Genomic DNA, 17,178 nt, shown 5'->3' on the forward strand with positions numbered 1-17,178 from the left:
ACAAATGGTGCATTCAGTCCAGCGATCAATGTTGCTCACAAAACAACATCAATCCTTTGCCAACTTTCTATGACTTCCCATGTTGCCATCAATTCAATCACCCATCTACACTAGTGTATTTACAATAGCCAATCAACTCAAAGCCCTTCAGATGTGGGGAAAAACCATATTGTCAGGCCTGCACAGGCAGGCACCTCCCAGTCTCCACTCAGCAAACAGGAGTCACCTGCCACTCATTTCCAGCTTGTCACCTGCAGCCTATTTAAACCTAGCTTTCATCCACAGTCCTTTTTCTCTCACTGAATCAGCCAGAGTATCCATTCTCTCAACATATTCAGCATCCAAAATCACTGCAACTGTGAGGTAGCTGTGGCACTATTGCTGCCCACATTCTTATAACTAAGCAAGAACATCCAGTGAAGATACACATTAGTTTTAGTGCTGTTATGATGTTTTTCCCCGGAATTTATTATTCCCACTGATAAGAGTTAGCTGAATGTAGCTTATGTGCAATATTGTGGGCTGCCTCACAATCACTTACTCAGCAGAGCTGCTGAAATAGTTTCCCTTAGCTTCTATCACTTCACATTTAATATCTTTTCAAAGATATAGCTGACAAAATTTCTAAGGCTGGCTTCATGGTGAAATTTACATCAGTATTTGGTTGCGAGAATAGAGACTGCAGGCCAAATTCCTCTGGCCCTTCCCAACTATTCCAAAGGGAAATGCTTACCATTGACTCATAGAGAGACACAGCATGGAAACAGGCCTGTCTGGTCACCAAGTCTGTGCTATTAACCATCCATTTGCAGTAATCCTCATTTTTATTCTCCCCATGCTGTCAGCAACCTTCCTCAGACTCTATCACCCATGTACATGCTAGGTGCTATTTTAAGTTGCTAATTAATCAACAAACCCACATACCTCACAGTGAGAGAAAACCAGAGCATCCAGAAGAAACCCATGGTCAGAGAGAGAGCAGATAACCCCCACACACTCTGCAATCGAACCCAGGTCTCTTGCACTCTGAAGCAGTGGTTCTAGCAGTTGTACTACAGTCTACAACCTAGACCCAGGAGTGAAAGAATGAAGATATATTTTCAAACCAGGGTGATGCATAAATTCCAGGGGAAAATACAATGGTGGTTTACCAATGAGTCTGACACCCTGGTATTTTCAGGTGGTCATTGGAGAGGTCCCATTGGTCACCCCCAGAAAATAACTGAAATGTGTTTTGCAGCCACTGGAGGGAGGGAGTGTTTTGGACGCATAGCAACTAGGCTGCTTTTCCCTTGATTGTGTTGAGCTTCTTAAGCACAGAGGCAGGGAGAAGGTGCATCATGATAAATGAAGGGAAGTATTTGAGGAGCCAGTTTCATTTTAGGTTCTGGCCGATGGTGAGAATGCTGTCAATGGAGAAGTAGATGGTCAATAAAATTATTATTTCCAAAGGATGTTGAGAAGCAGCTTCTTGGCCACTGGGAAAAGTGGTTGAGGAGAATCCTGGGTGATAAATTCCCCTGTGGCAGGAAGCAGAGACGCCCACAATTAAATGTTTTCTTTCCTGGGGTGCTCAATTTAAAAAATCTGGAGGTCCCCTGGCATGTCCTCCCCTGCTTAGCGTTGGAAGAGGAAGCTATTTGAAGTTTCTCTCCATCCAATTTTAGAATGTGAGCAGGGATGCCATCTTCTTTTGAGACCTTATTGCTTGTCAGTTGAATTTTTCAGCTAATATCAGTCTAAACTGGTGACAAGACTGGGGCAGATGGTACGCTGCGGCATTAAGTCAAGAACACTCAGGAATTCAGGAGGGCGAATTCTACCAGAGCACCAAACTTTACAACAAAACTTGACCTCAAATACCAGAGACAAAATGACAACATCTGATGTTGGCAAAAGCCATTTGATAACTATTTAACTTTACTTGTAAAGTCTCCATAATATTTGACTTTATTGGTGAATTCTGACATAACACTGAATACAAATTGCCCCAAGAACCTTTCTTTACAATGCACAGGTATCATAACATGAGCTCCAGAATGTTAATTATGCAAAAATATACTATGTTAGTAGATATTATGATGCCTGATTAAAACCCTTTCAAAATACAATTGTTTTACAGGTTGAGCACCCCTTATCCAAAAGGCTTGTATTTTGGGATTTAGGAATATATAAAGAGATAGTTTGGGATCGCCATCATTTCCAACTATGAATTTACGTGCTACCAGTAAGCAGTCTTTGTCTTACACTTGTTCATCACACGTATGTACTTAACAGTGTTCAGGGTGTTAGATTTTCATCACTGATGATCTTGGCAAACTTATCAATAAATTTCTCTGCTGCTCTGTGATTAGTAGATACTTTATCACCACAAATCTTTAAAAATTTAATGCCATGCTTATTCTTAAATTTTTGCAACCAGCCTGTGGAATATTCACAATTATCTTCGATTTTCAGTTCGTCGTGATAGCCTTTGCTTGTTTCTTGATCAGCAGACCATTAAGCGGCATGTGTTCACTCTGACAGTGATGAAACCAATCTTTCAATACATGATCGATATCTTCATTGTTTGCTCTATACAACATTTTTCTTTTTTTGTTTATTACACATGGGAGATCATTTCTCAGAATTGTCCATGGTGCGCAGAGATCTGTGCATTGCCTGGGAACTTTACCAGTGCCTGGTGGAACTTTCTATTTGTGACATCATGTCAGCAACTCAAAAAAAATTTGGATTCCAGAGGTTTTTAGATGTTGGAATTACGGAGGGGGTTACTCAACCTGCATCAAGATTTTACAAGCTGAAAGCAAGCAAGTTCTTAACCAAAGCTGCATAGAATATGGTATCAATTTATGCTTAATCATGCAAGGTTTAAGAGTAACTTTATGACATGGGCGGAAGATCACAATTTTGTTATTTGAGTTTTAATGCAAGTCTGTTAAATTAGAAAAGATAGATTTCATTAAAATGTGCAGGGCTCTTAAAAAACTGCAGATATTAGTGGGAGCTTGGAGAATTGGGAAGCTTTTAAAAACTAACAGAAGGCAACTAAAAATTAATTAAGAAGGTAAAGATGGAATATAAAAATAAGCTAGCTAATAATATTAAAGAGGATACCAAAAGTTTCTTCAGATACATAAAGTATAAACGAGAGGCAATGGTGAATATCGGACTGCTGGAAAATGATGCTGGAGCGGTCGTAATGGGGGATAAGGAAATGGTGGATGAACTGAATAAGTATTTTGCATCAGTCCTCACTGTGGAAGATACTGAGAATATGCTGGAAGTTCCAGGTGTCAGGGGTCATGAAGTGTGTGATGTTACAATTACTAGGGAGAAGGTTCTTGGGAAACTGAAAGGTCTGAAGGTAACTTCATCACCTGGACCAAATGGTGTACACCTCAGGGTCCTGAAAGAGGTGGCTTAAGAGATTGTGGAGGCATAAGTAACAATCTTTCAAGAATCACTAGATATTGGAATTGTACTGGAAGACTGGAAAATTGCAAATGTCACTCCACACTTCAAGAAGGGACAGAGGCAGAAGAAAGGAAATTATAGGCCTGTTAGTCTGACCTCAGTGGCTGGGAAGATGTTGGCGTTGATTGTTAAGGGTGTTGTTTCAGGGTATTTGGAGGCACATGATAAAATAGGCCGTAGTCAGCATGGTTTCTTCAGGGGAAAACCTTGCCTGACAAACCTGCTGGAATTCTTTGAGGAAATAACAAGCAGGATAGACAAAGGAGATTCAAATGATGTTGTATACTTGGATTTTCAGAAGACGTTTGACAAGGTGCCACACATGAGGCTGCTTAACAAGCTATGAGTCCATGGTATTACAGGAAAGATTCTAGCATGGATAAAGCAGTGGCTGATTGGCAGGAGGCAAAGAGTGGGAATAAAGGGAGACTTTTCTGGCTGGCTGTCAGTGACTAGTGGTGTTCCACAGGGGTCTGTGTTGGGACTGATTCATTTTACGTTATATGTCAATGATTTGGATGATAAAATTGATGGCTTTGTTGCAAAGTTTGCAGACGATATGAAGATAGGCGGAGGAGCAGGTAGTTTTGAGGAAGTAGAGAGGCTACAGAAGGACTTGGACAGATTAGGAGAATGGACAAAGAAATGGCAGTTGGAATACAGTATCAGGAAGTGTATTGAATCTGTGAAATTCTTTGCGACAGGCAGTTATGGAGGCCATGCCTTTATGTATATTTAAGGCAGAGGTTGATAAGTTCTTGATTGGCCATGGCATGAAGGGATACGGAGAGAAGGCAGGAGACTGGGTCTGAGAGAATAATTGGATCAGCCATGATGAAATTGCATTGCAGACTCAATGGGCCAAATGGCCTAATTCTGTTCCTATTTCTTATGGTCCTGTATGCTATGGAAAATCTGGGGGATCAGAATACAGAATTTTTAGAAATAGTGTTATTTCAATCTAGTAAGAGTAAAATGGAATTCGATGTTGAAAGGGAGCAGCATTGGGTGGTTACATTGTGGATAAGGAACCAGGAGCTGATCCAAAGAAATAATGGTACACAAGTAGACCCCTCAATTCTCCAAAAGCATACGAGGCTTTTCTCAGCAACCGTTAGAGAAAGAGAAACCTCTTTACTGCGGTTTTAAAGATACTAGGCATGTTGCAGACTCCAACGTACAGTAGATATGAAGTCTTCAGCTTATGGGAGCTATTGACTGGTGTCAGTGGTTAAAGATAAAGGCCAAGTTCTAACTGTTCAGAAACAGGATGATTATCTCATATTCTCATCTGCTATGGGGCTGCTGCAGGAAGTGACAGAGCCCAGCAGAGCCCACAACTTGTTGAGATTCCGGTGATGAGATCACTCTGCATAAACTGTTGCGGTATTTGAGTAAGGTTTAACCTTATGATTTCTTCACAGTCCTCTCTCATGTTTTGCCTTAATTTAAGCCATTTCTCTTCACCTTTCTGGATACAGATCTTCAGGCTGAAAGCCAGGTGCAGAGAGCGCCTGCACTAGGATAGACACTGCACACCTGCTTGCTTTTGCCACAACCTTTGCACTCTGCTCACCTAGGCTAAGATCAGGGACTAAACTAAACAGGATACACATCTAGTTTAAAGCAGTAAAAAATTAAAAACATAAAAAAACATTTAAAATGTCTTTTTTCAAAAGATGCATTAGTGCCTCTATGTTGTCCAAAGATGGACCACAGAAGCAGTTGTGTTCACTTTTACCATTTTATTCAATAACTGTTTAAAATATTTTGTGCCTAACTTTTGGAATCATGCCATCAAATGCTTAACCTTCAGCTTCTGTAAATCAAAGGTTAGAGGTGACACAGCAAGAATCTGGCTGCAAGGAACGAGTGAAATGGCTTGAAAGCCTGAAAAGTTAATCCTGTCTGCATTTAATGAGCTCTAATCATGGCTGAGAAACAGCTTATAAAGGCAGCCCTCACACTACAGTGCCTATTCATTCAACACAAACTAAGAACTGAGAAAGCTGAAAGTCTGATTTTCAATCCCTGAAATTTTCATGCTTTGCTGTGGTGTGTACATTGAGGGTCACACCCACCTAACAGTGTTTCCATAACAACCTCTCACCTAAGAGTAATGGTGGGCATTAAAAGTCACCTAGTTGCCTTCTGTCACTGATAACTGCTGCGTGCATTATGATACTGAGGACTGAGTTCTGGGTAGCTGACATATAGTACAATTGTTCATCTCTTGATGCCATGTTTCTATCTGCGATGGACCAGCTCCAGGGGGTAAACAATCAATCTGGCTGAACAAGTCTTCTCACCCAATGCATTCATTGCTTTGCATGTGTAATTCCCAGAGTCTTTCTGAGTGACATTCGTGATGATCAGTGAGCAGGTCCCATCCTCTTGATAGTCTATCTGATAATGTGACGACTCAGTGAGTGGATCTCCATTTTTGTACCAAATCACCTCAGGGTCAGGATAACCTGAATCAGAACAGAAATGGGCAGAGGATGACTTTCAAAGAACCTTTCCCCAGAACTTAATCCAAATGTTGGCGTCTAGTTTAAAGTTCAATCTATAATCACATTACAAAATATTTCTGAATCCCACCCACCCTTTATCTCCCTCCCTAAACCTAGAAGATGCATAAAGTCAAAAAAACTCCAGATGATGGAAATCTGAAGCAAAAACAAAAACAGCAAAAAACATCAAGTAAGTCAACATCTGCGGGGAGAGAAATCTAACATTTTAAATCTGCATACATGGTTAACAAATTGGTTCACTGCCAATTCCATCCAGATGAAGTGATATTATGTAACACAAGAAAAAGGAAACAAGTATTTTAGGAAACATCCCAGAGAATTGCAGCAACTGACGACTTATGAAACCCACTAACTTATGAGAAAAAAGGTGCTGCCATTTTGTGTAAAGTCCCTCTAAATAATGAGAGTTTTCACTTATAATTATGGAAGATAATTATCCAGATGAGCTTTCTGTCATTCTATGGAACAAGCAACAATCAGAATATATAAATAAAAATATCAATGCATTTTTTTGGTTTAAAGCATTAGTTCTTTAATCTGCTCTTTACTGGAATCTAATAGAGTGAAGCTATTTGTTACTTTATGTACAATGTACTGTGTATGTTAATCAAAATGGCTTCTTTGGTTTGCTAGAGTAGGAATGCTTTTATGTTTGATAAGTGTTTTCTCTCGCAGTTGTTTAGCTTTGGACTTGCTGATATGGGGACTGTATTCATTTGTTAACCAATGGGGAATGTTATTTTGTCTTGTGAGGCTGGGAGCTTGGGGGTTTCGCGGTCTTTTCAGGGGAGGCGGGAAGGAGACGCCGAGGAAGGTGGACGTGCGCTGCACTGCTCGGTCGACCACCAGGGGTGGTCCCAGGTGCAAGGACGTGGAGGTCGGAGGAAAGTGACGAGGGGTCGAATGGTTCAATGGTTGAGCTCCCACGATGTGCACTAAACTGACTGAACTTTGATAAGCTGGCGCCTTTTACTTTATTTTCTTTTCCTTCATATATAAAGTATTGCATAGTATTCTTTTAGTTTTAGTAAAATCTTTAAAGTGTATTCTATAACGGTATCTGGTGTGTGTGTGTGCACGCGGCATAAACTTGATTCTCACAGCACCTGCGTGTACGGGAGGTGGGGTTGGTGAGTGGCTGGATCTCCTTTTCCCCTAGACATATACCAGCCTGTTGGGTAAGTGTTACATTTAGAAAAAATAAAATGACTACCAATTTAAAAAGAACATTATATCATCAGCTTTAATCGGGCAGACCACAGTGAAAAGCTCAGAACTAATAAGAGGAAACCCTGAAACACACAGGAGGATTTTCAACTTGCCAGTCAGAATTTCCTAATTACTGAAAACAATGGGAAAGACATTCAGTGACAATTCACCAGTACTAGCTCTAAACCTAGTTAAAATTCTATCTCTATATAATAAAACAAAAAGAGTTCAGCCACAATATCCAATTTGTTTGCAAAAAGGTCTAAACTCGATTCGAGCAATAGCTGAATAGTTATAGAAAGTGAAAGAGTCAACCAAGGGTCAGATTTGTGCCTTCTCAAGATGTAAGAACAAGAAATAGGCACTGATGGTGTACGGAGGGAGGTGCATACTTCAGATGCATCTCATGGTACCATTTTGAAGAGCAAAGCAGTTCCTCTTGGTGTCCTGTTCCTATAGGACTTTCTGGTAATTGTCACATTATCACTTGTGGGTACACACTTTGAACAATTTGCTTGCAACCTTTACTATATCACAACATTAATTGCACATCACTTTCAGTATTTTCCCAATAGGGGAAGCTATGGTAGAGAAGGACTGAGGATATTGGGGATTTGGAGTATGACCCTGAAGGAGAAAGGGGAAGAAGTTAGAAGATTAAAGGAACTGAGAGGGTAGTGATAAGGAGGAAGTCTGAGGTTAGAAAGACAACCAAGAAGGACATCATCATGGAGTACCAATCACAGATTGAGCAGTCTCTACAGGTGTGATTGGGGGAGTTTTTCCAGATGTGGAGCCAACACTGGTGCATATCGTAAGGAATGGTATGATGTTCTGGATCTGTGACAGTACTCCCAGGGAAGGATGGGCCCTTTAATTGACAGGAGTAGGTTTAACCTTCCAGAGCTCTACCTCCTCGGAGCCCACACCATTCATCAGTCCATGTGCAAATTGTAACAATCATGTTGTAAGCACTGCTTGGGAACTGAGAGCTGAGATTGTGAGGGCCTTATATATTTCTTCATCTCTGGACTGCTAACTTTCCAACTGATTCAGCAGATCCAGTTGTGTCAATTACACAGAGGATGAAATTTATAGGTACACACCAAGTATGCACATATGCAGATGCCTTGAAGTGAAGCACCTTTCCTCTAAGTAGTACTACTGTCAACCCATAATTTTGATTTTGCATGGATAGATTTTAATTATCTTTAAGTGCAAGTGCTTAAGCAGTCTGAAGAATTACAACGTAATTGAAAGGGATAAGTTTCAATACAAATTCATCAGTGGTGTAAAGCACTTTCAACATCTTGATATCACAGAAGGTCCATATAAATGCAAGTCCCTCCTTTATACAACTGCAACATATGAACCATCTTCAAACTTGAAAAGAAGCACAAATAAGCTACTGAAGTCTCATCCGACAGAAAGAGGTAGTATCTGCAAATATCATTTGTCGTGAATAGAAACACAACAATACCAAGGCTCTTCTCTATAATTTAGAACTGATAGTTGAAGAAGCACTCACCCTCAATGTGACATTGTAAACAGGATGCGCTGCCTTCAAGCTCTTCCGAATCCTTCAGGGCTTTGGTGAACAATGGTTTCCTCTGAATTTGCTCATCCATGAGAGACAACACCTTCTCGTGTTGAGTTGGACTCAACACTGAAAAACAAAAACGAAAGACAGTGAAGGAAGGATGTTAAGTGACCTCCAGTGTACAATCACGGCCAATAATCACCTTTCCTTGATCCAGGGAGTGGGTGGACTCCTTTATTTTCACTGTCTCCAAGTACATCAGTCTTGGGTGGCGACAGTAAGTAGCAAGGTTAAAGGAACCCACCTAAAGGAAAGCAGGCTCCTTGGACCTTGATAATGGCCTAGGAGATTCTTACATAGATTCTACCCTAATCCCAATTTCCATTTCCAGTGTTTTGTCTATTTAAGTACCCATCCAAATATCCCTTGAAAATAGTAACTGTATCTAATTCCACAATCTTCTCTGGCAGTGTCTGTGTAAAATACATACCACTCAGAACTCCTTTTAAACTCTTTCCTCTCACCTTAAGGATATGCCCACTTGTTTTTGATACCTCAAGCATGGGAAAAAGATTGTGACTACTTTATTTTTGCCTTTCATAACCTTATATATCAGGTCACCTCTCAGCTGTCTCCTCTCTAGTGAAAATAAGTCTCACCTATCCAAACTCTCCCCATAACTGAAGTCTGGTATGGAAACACCAAGGCTCTTGAGTGGAAAATCCTATAAAAGGTAGTGATTACAGCTCAGTCCATCATGGATAGAGCCCTCCCCACCAATGAGCACATCCACAAGGAGTGTTGTTGCAGGAAAGCAGCATCCATCTTCAAGGACCCCCACCACCCAGATCATGCCCTCTCTTTGCCACTGCCATCGGGAAGAAGGTACAACAGCCTCGGGACTCCCACCACCAGGTTCAGTAACAGTTATTACCCCTCAGCCATCAGGTTCCTGAACCAGTGGGAATAACTTCACTCAACTTCACTTACCCCATCACTGAAATGTCCCCACAACCAATGGACTCGCTTTCAAGGACTCTTCTTCTCATGTTCTCGATATTTATTATTTATTTATTTATTTGTTTATTATTATTATTTCTTTCTTTTTGTATTTGCACAGTTTGCAGTCTTCTGCACATTGGCTGAACACTCAAGTTGGTGCAGTCTTTCATTCATCCTATTATGGTTATTATTCTATAGATTTATTGAGTATGCCCACAAGAAAATTAATCTTAGGGTTGTATATGGTGACATATATGTACTTTGATAATAAACTTGTTGTGAATTTTCAAGTCTGCTAATACAGGTAGCATGCTGGTGAATCTCCTCTCCATTTTCTCCAGCACAATCACATCCTTCCTATTGCATGACAACTGAAACTGTAACAGAATGCTATGTTCAACACTTGGGCATTTCACAGATAGAATTTTTCACAAACAAGGTGTTTGACACCACTGTATGTGCTCAATGACATTTTCTGCATTAATGCTTCACACACAAGTGTCAATAATAACCAAGGGGACAGCAAAGAATTGTTTTTCTGGCTATTATGGTCAGGTTTGAAAGTGTTCCCTAGTCTTGAGTTATATTTGGAGATACACGAGAACATACAAATTAGTAGCAGGGATGGACAATATTTTGGGTAACTTAAAAGCAGTTTAAAGTCAAAGTTGTCAATAAGATAAATGTCCTAATGAAGGAACTAAACTAAAGAGTGGAGTCACTGGGGCAGGGAACATCTGACTGATATCTTTTATCCTGGAAACCAGTTAGGAGTGATTGCAAAGACATTTGGTGGATGGATTCCCCACAGGTCCTTCCAAGAGAACCAAAACTTTATCATAGTTTGGAGGTTTGCATACCAATGACCCAGAGAACTATGTTGACTGGAGTCACAGCTTTATGCTTTGGCTCTTGGTAGGGTCACCCGTGCCAAATAGGTCAGAGGCCAGACTATGAGTGGTCCACCAGTCCTCCAGGTTTAGGGGTTCAGCTCAGGGCTAACAACCCCGACTGGTAAAACAAAATTGTTATGGAAATAACAATGAGGAATCCTTCTTCATCTGAGTGTGATGGTATTCCTGAGTCTCCATCAGGGATTGGCATGACTGACAGTAGTGAAAACGGAGCTACTGGCATGTTGAAGGAAACTCCATCGCCATCAGAGATGGAGGATCTTCATTACTGCCCTGAACGCCAGCGGTGTAACAGGCAGTAAGTAGGGAAGTATTCCCCACAGGTCACTGTGAGGTTAGATCATTGCTCAAAGGAGATCAGAAAATAAACAAGGATAAAGAACAAAGTGGTAGCTGCCCTACAGTATGATTGACTTTGAACTGAAACTCATTGGATTACCATTTTTGTCTGGAGAATCAGCCACAGATTCTGCATCATCATGCTTGTTTAATGGGAAAGCCAGTCTTTTGAGAGCAAGTAGTACCTTGCCTGCTTTCTGAAATGATAAAGAAATGCATAACACTTTAAACTTCTCTACAAATAAAAGCACCCTCTTTTTCTAAAAATAGCTACAAAAGCATGGCACAAAATATACCGTATTGAATGGTGCAGTCACAAACAGGAGAAAATCTGCAAATGCTGGAAAAGCAAGCAACACACACAAAATGCCGGGGGAACTCAGCAGGCCAGGCAGCATCTATGGAAATGAGTACAGACGATGTTTCAGGCTGAGGCCCTTTTTCGGGACTGGAGAGAAAAAATGAGATATCAGAGTAAAAAGGTGGGAGGGTGGGAGGAAGAGTACAAGGTAGTAGGTAATAGGTGAAACTGGGAGGGTGAGGGTTGAAGTAAAATTCTTGGAAGTTGATTGGTGAAAGAGATAAAGGTCTGGAGGAGGGGGAGTCTGATAGGCGAGGACAGAAGGCCACGTAGGAAAGGGAAGGGGGAGGAGCACCGGAGGGAGGTGATGGGCAGGTATGGAGATAAGGTGAGAGAGGGAAAAGGAGATAGAGAATTGTGGAACAGTGGGGGCGGGGGAACATTACCAAGAAATCAATGTTCATGCCATCAGGTTGAAGGCTACCCAGACAGAATATAAGGTGCTGTTCCTCCAACCTGAGTGGGGCCTCATCACAACAGTGGAGGAGGTCATGGATTGACATATGGAAAATGGAATTAAAATTCCACTAGGAGATCCCACTTTTTCTGGCAGAGGGAGCATAGGTTTTCGGCAAAGTGATCTCCCAATCTATGTCGGGTCTCATCGATATACAGAAGGCCACAGCACGAGCACCAGATACAGTAAATGACCCCAACAGACTCACAGGTGAAGTGTCGTCTCAGCTAGAAGGAATGTATGGGGCCCTGAATGTTAGTGAGCGAGGAGATGTTGGGGCAGGTACAGCGCCTTTTTTGCTTGCAAGAATAAGTGCCAATGGGGAGGAATGAATGGACAAGGGAGTTGCTAAGGGAGCAATCCCTGCAGAAAACAGAAAGTGGGAGGAGGGAAGGATGTGCTTGGTGTTGGGGTCCCATTGGAGATGGTGGAAATTACGGAGAATTATGTACTGGACATGGAAGCTGTTGGGTAGTAGGAAAGGACAAGAGGAACCCTGTCTCTAGTGGGATGGTGGGAGGATGGGGTGAGGCAGATGTGGGCAAAATGGAATAGATGGGGTTGAGGGCAGCATTAATGGTGGAGGAAGGGAAGCCCCTTTCTTTGAAGGAGGAGGACATCTCCTTAGTTCTGGAATGAAAAGCCTCATTCTAAGAGCAGATGCAGTGGAGACAAAGGAGTTGAGAGAAGGGGATGGCTTTGTTATATGTAACAGGGTCGGAAAATGTATAGTCCAGGTTAGCTGTGAGAGTCAGTGAGTTTATAAAAGACATCAGGAGATAAGCTGTTCCCAGAGGTAGAGACAGAGCGATCAAGAAAGGGGAGGGAGGTGTCGGAAATGGACCAAGTAAATTTGAGGGCAGGATGGAAGTTGGAGGCAAAGTTGATGAAGTTGACGAGCTCCACATGGGTGCAGGAAGCAGCACCAATGCAGTCGTCAATTCAGCATTGGAAAAGTGGGGGATGGACACCAGTGTAAGCTGGGAACATAGACTGTTCCACGTAGCCAACAAAAAGCAGGCATACCCAGGATCCACGCAAATGCCCATGGCTACACCTTTTGTTTGAAGGAAATGGGAGGAGCCAAAGGAGAAATTATTAAGAGTGAGGACCAGTTCTGCCAGACAGAAGAGATTGGTGGTTGAGGGGAACTGATTGGGTCTGATGTCCAAAAAGAAACAGAGAGCTTTGAGGCCTTCCTGGTGGGGGATGGAGGTGTGTAGGGACTGGACATCCATAGTGAACATAAGATGCTCAGGGCCAGGGAACCTGAAATCATTGAAAAGATCCAGAGCGTGTGAAGTGTCACGGATGTAGGTAGGAATGGACTGAACCGGGGGGATAAAACTGAGTCAAAGTCTGCTTCCGCATCCAGCACATTATTCTCCATAACTTCCACCATCTCCAACTGGATCCCATACCTTGTTCAATGGGACAGGGACAAGCTGAAACAATGGGTCTATCTGGACAGGCAGGTTTGTGGATCTTGGGTAGGAGGTAGAAATGGGAGGTGTGGGGTTTGAGAACTATGAGGTTGGTGGCAGTGGATGGGAGATCCCTAGAGTTAATAAGGTCAGTGATAGTGTCGGAGACAATGGCCCGGTGCTCTTTAGTGGGGTCCTGAGAAAGTGATTGCCTTCCAAAGAGTCCCTTCCTTTGTGTTTTCCCCATAACTATGCAAGTAGTTCCATTTTATGTTAGAATTAATTTGCCTTTATAACAGTATTTTTGAATCTGCTTCCTCTCTCCTAGGCATTGAATTTTAGTTGTAAAACCAGTTTTAAAAAAGCATTCTTTCCTTCATCCTATCTGCTTATTTTGCCAATGATCTTAAATGTATGCTTTTTGCTTATGGTTTGTTGCAAGGGAATAAAAAACTTCCTTCATTCCACTCAATCGAAGTCCCTTTTAATTCTAAACACTTTCATTAAATTAAAGAAGAAACCTAGAATAAGGCAGTGCATATTCCCAGATAATCAGGAAAGTAGCTGATGCATTAGAAAATGGTCTTCAGGTAGAATCCAAAAGCCTTTAGGCATGAGAGGGTGCTATCAGGGACATAGATTTCAGTAAGGGTTCTGCTGTAAGCTCTTTTGGAACCAGCAAGATAAAGTGATTACTGATTCCTTTACTTAGACCTTGGCATTACCCTTAAAAGGCAAAGTCAGTAGATCAGATTGATCCTTGGAGGAGTTTCAGGCCATGTTTGTAATTTATATCTCAACATCTGTTTTTTTTTGGTAACCTGTCCCACATTTCTTGCCAGCCTTCATATCAAATAGATTTCCCAAAACCTATTCAGCAGAAACATGGCACACCACACGGTGTTGTTGTTTCACAGCTCCAGGTTTGATCCTGACTTCGGTCACTTGAAAAGTCTCCTTCTTTAACCTTGCCACAGGCCCAGTTCTTTGGATCCATGTCTTATTTTCAATTGGAAGGGGAGCAAAGCAGCCTCCAAGTTACTGCTGAGGTCCTTACCCGCCATTTCTGCCTGGCTAGGAACCGTTTCATTCTCGCCTTTGACAGCATCTTGGCTGAACCTTTCTCCATGATCTGAAGCCATGGATGGTTTAGGCAGTCTCCACTGGTTAAACGTTTTCTAGATACAAGATAATGATCATAAAGTTAAATATACCAGGCACTTGCCAAATAAAACAGAGCTGTTGGCCAACTTATAATAACATTAAAGATACAGGAGACCAAATTGCTTTAGTTTACCTGAATCTTTGATACAGTGCTTACACTCCAGAGGCAACAACAAGGTTTAGATCAGGGCAATCAGTTTCATTGTGATAATCAACACCAATGCACCTCAGGGGTATGTGCTTAGCCCACTACTCTAGTCTATCTACACCCGTGACTGAGCCACAGCTCAAACACCATCTATAAGTTTGCTGACAGCGCTTCTATTGTTGGCAGAATTTCAGATGGTGATGAGAACATGTGTAGGAACAAGCTAGATCAGCTAGTTCAGTGGTGTCACAACAACAACCTGGCACTCAACATCAGTAAGACCGAAGAGCTGATTGTGGACTTCAGAAGGGTAAGATGAAGGAACACATACCAGTTTTCATCAAGGGATCAAAAGTGGAAAGGGTGAGCAGTTTCCAGTCCCTGGGTGTCAGTGGCTCTGAGGATCTATCCTGGGTCCAACATATCGATGCAGTTACAAAGAAGGCAAGACAGTGACTATACTTCATTAGGAGTTTGAAGAGATTTGGTATGTCGCTAAAACACTTGCAAATTTCTACAGATGTACGGTGCAGAGCATTCTAACTGGCTGCATCACGGTCTGGTTTGGGGGGGGGGGGCAAAGCACAGGATCGAAATAAACTGCAGGAAGTTGTGAACTCTGTCAGCTCCATCATGGGCACTAGCCTCCCCTGCAACCAGGACATCTTCAAGGAGCGATGCCTTAAAAAGGCGGCATCCATCATTAAGGATCCCCATCACCCAGGACATGCCCTCTTCGCATTGTTACTATCAGGATTGAGGAACAGGAGCCTGAAGGTATATACTCAGCATTCCAGTAATAGCTTCCTTCCCTCTGCTATCAGATTTCTAAATGGACATTGAACCCATGAGCACTACCTCACTACTTTTTTTTCTCTTTTTGCACTACTTATTTAATATAACTTTCTCATATATATATATATATATATATATATATATATATATATATATATATATATATATACATACACTTCCAGTTTTTATTGTTATGTATTGCAATGTACTAATGTACTGCTGTTGCATAACAAATTTTATGACATATGCCAGTGATGTTAAACCTGTAAGTCTGTAAGCATGCAAAACAAAATAGGGCCTAGGTAGTTTCAAATCAGTTTAGAAATCATTGTCTTCAGAGTGATAGATTCAATGACAGAATCCCCCCTCATGTCTGAATCATATGGGCGCACCGACTCCCTTTCCCTGAGATGGAGGTACAGGAGGAAATATGTACTTGAAGAGCAGTGAACCCACGGCACAGCAGTTCGGCCCTAACATGTCAGTGGTTTAATATCAACTGTAAAATTCTCAGAGTTTTACAGGAAGTTGCCAGAGAAATGAGACCTACCCATAATATCAGATATGGGAAGCTGTAGATCTAGAGAAGAGTTACAAAGGAACATTTGAGAAGTTTCTTTACCTCATATCCTTCTGTAACAAACAAGTGATAAAATTCTTTGCATTTTCAGAGATCTCAGCAAATGCGTCCTTATCAAATTCCCAAGAAGCAGCAGTAACATTACTCAGGGTCTCGGAGTCATTGTCACCTTGGAATGGAGACAAGCCACTCAGCCTGCAATTGAACAAGGTTCACACTCAAATTCTGATATCCAACGGCAGTTTACAACTCATGAAGTTCTTTAAATCTGTAGTCATTGCTGCAGAATGAAAAATACAACATCACTCTGTAAACAGCGTGTGGCAGGGCAGAAACTCTCTGCTTGTGAGATGGGCAATCGAATTGGAATTGGGTTTAGGATTATCACATGTCTTGCATTGCATGTATACACATCAATTAATTACAGTGCACTGAGGTGGCACTAGTGAATGAAATAACAGAATGGAGAATTAAGTAAAATAATTACAGATAAAATGGAGTGGAAGAGTATTGTGTTCAGTTCTAGTCGCCTCATGTGGTAGCTTCACGTGAATGTGGAAGCTTCAGAGAGGCTGCAGAGGAGATTTCCCAGGATGCTGTCTGGAAGAGAGAGCATGTCTTATGAGGGTAGGCTGAGTGAGCTAGGGCTTTTCTCTTTGGAGTGAAGGAGGATGAGAGGTGACTTGATAGAGTTGCATAAGATAAGAGACATAGATAGAATGGACAACCAGAGACTTATTCCCAGAGTCGCAATGGCTAATACACAAAGGCATAATTTCAAGGTGTTTGGAGGAAAGTATAGAGGGGGATGTCAGAAGTAGGTTTTTTTTCACACAGAGAATGGTAGATACATGGAATGCCCTACCAGGGATAGTGACAGAGGCGGACATACTCGGGATATTTACAAAACTCTTAGATAGATGCATCGATGAAAGAAAAATAAAGGACTATGTGAATGGTTAGATTAATCTTGGAGTAAGTTAAAAGGTCAGCATAACATTGTGGGCTGAAGGGCCTGTACTGTACTGTACTATTCTATGTTCTATGTTCTAGGTAGACAATAAGGTACAAGATCATAATGAGGTAGATGGAGAGGTGTCTGCATATTGGGCTCTGTATCTAAAACTTGCCTTCCAGTGACATTAATGGAGGCAAATTTCCAGCTTAGACTACAACGCCTGGTAGCTACTTTATTTCACTTTGACCCCATTAACAGAAGCAGATTTCAAGGAGA

The 17,178-nt window shown here is 41.6% G+C and overlaps 1 protein-coding gene across 1 annotated transcript in view; it reads right to left on the reverse strand.

Moving 5' to 3' along the window:
• Positions 1–1,884: 1,884 nt before the first annotated feature.
• The window catches only part of LOC140741041 (myosin light chain kinase, smooth muscle-like), a 72,072-nt gene continuing 56,778 nt past the window's right edge, over positions 1,885–17,178 (reverse strand). Inside the window, exons 13-17 of the mRNA XM_073070699.1 lie at positions 15,987–16,139; positions 14,315–14,435; positions 11,116–11,212; positions 8,749–8,886; positions 1,885–5,951 (exon numbers count right to left, since the gene is read on the reverse strand). Coding sequence (XP_072926800.1) covers positions 5,725–5,951; positions 8,749–8,886; positions 11,116–11,212; positions 14,315–14,435; positions 15,987–16,139 — 736 coding nt within the window. The 3' untranslated portion in view covers positions 1,885–5,724. The remainder of the gene's footprint in view (positions 5,952–8,748; positions 8,887–11,115; positions 11,213–14,314; positions 14,436–15,986; positions 16,140–17,178) is intronic.

Source organism: Hemitrygon akajei, chromosome 18 (genome assembly GCF_048418815.1).
Source record: "Hemitrygon akajei chromosome 18, sHemAka1.3, whole genome shotgun sequence".
In the NCBI taxonomy this organism is placed as follows: domain Eukaryota; kingdom Metazoa; phylum Chordata; class Chondrichthyes; order Myliobatiformes; family Dasyatidae; genus Hemitrygon; species Hemitrygon akajei.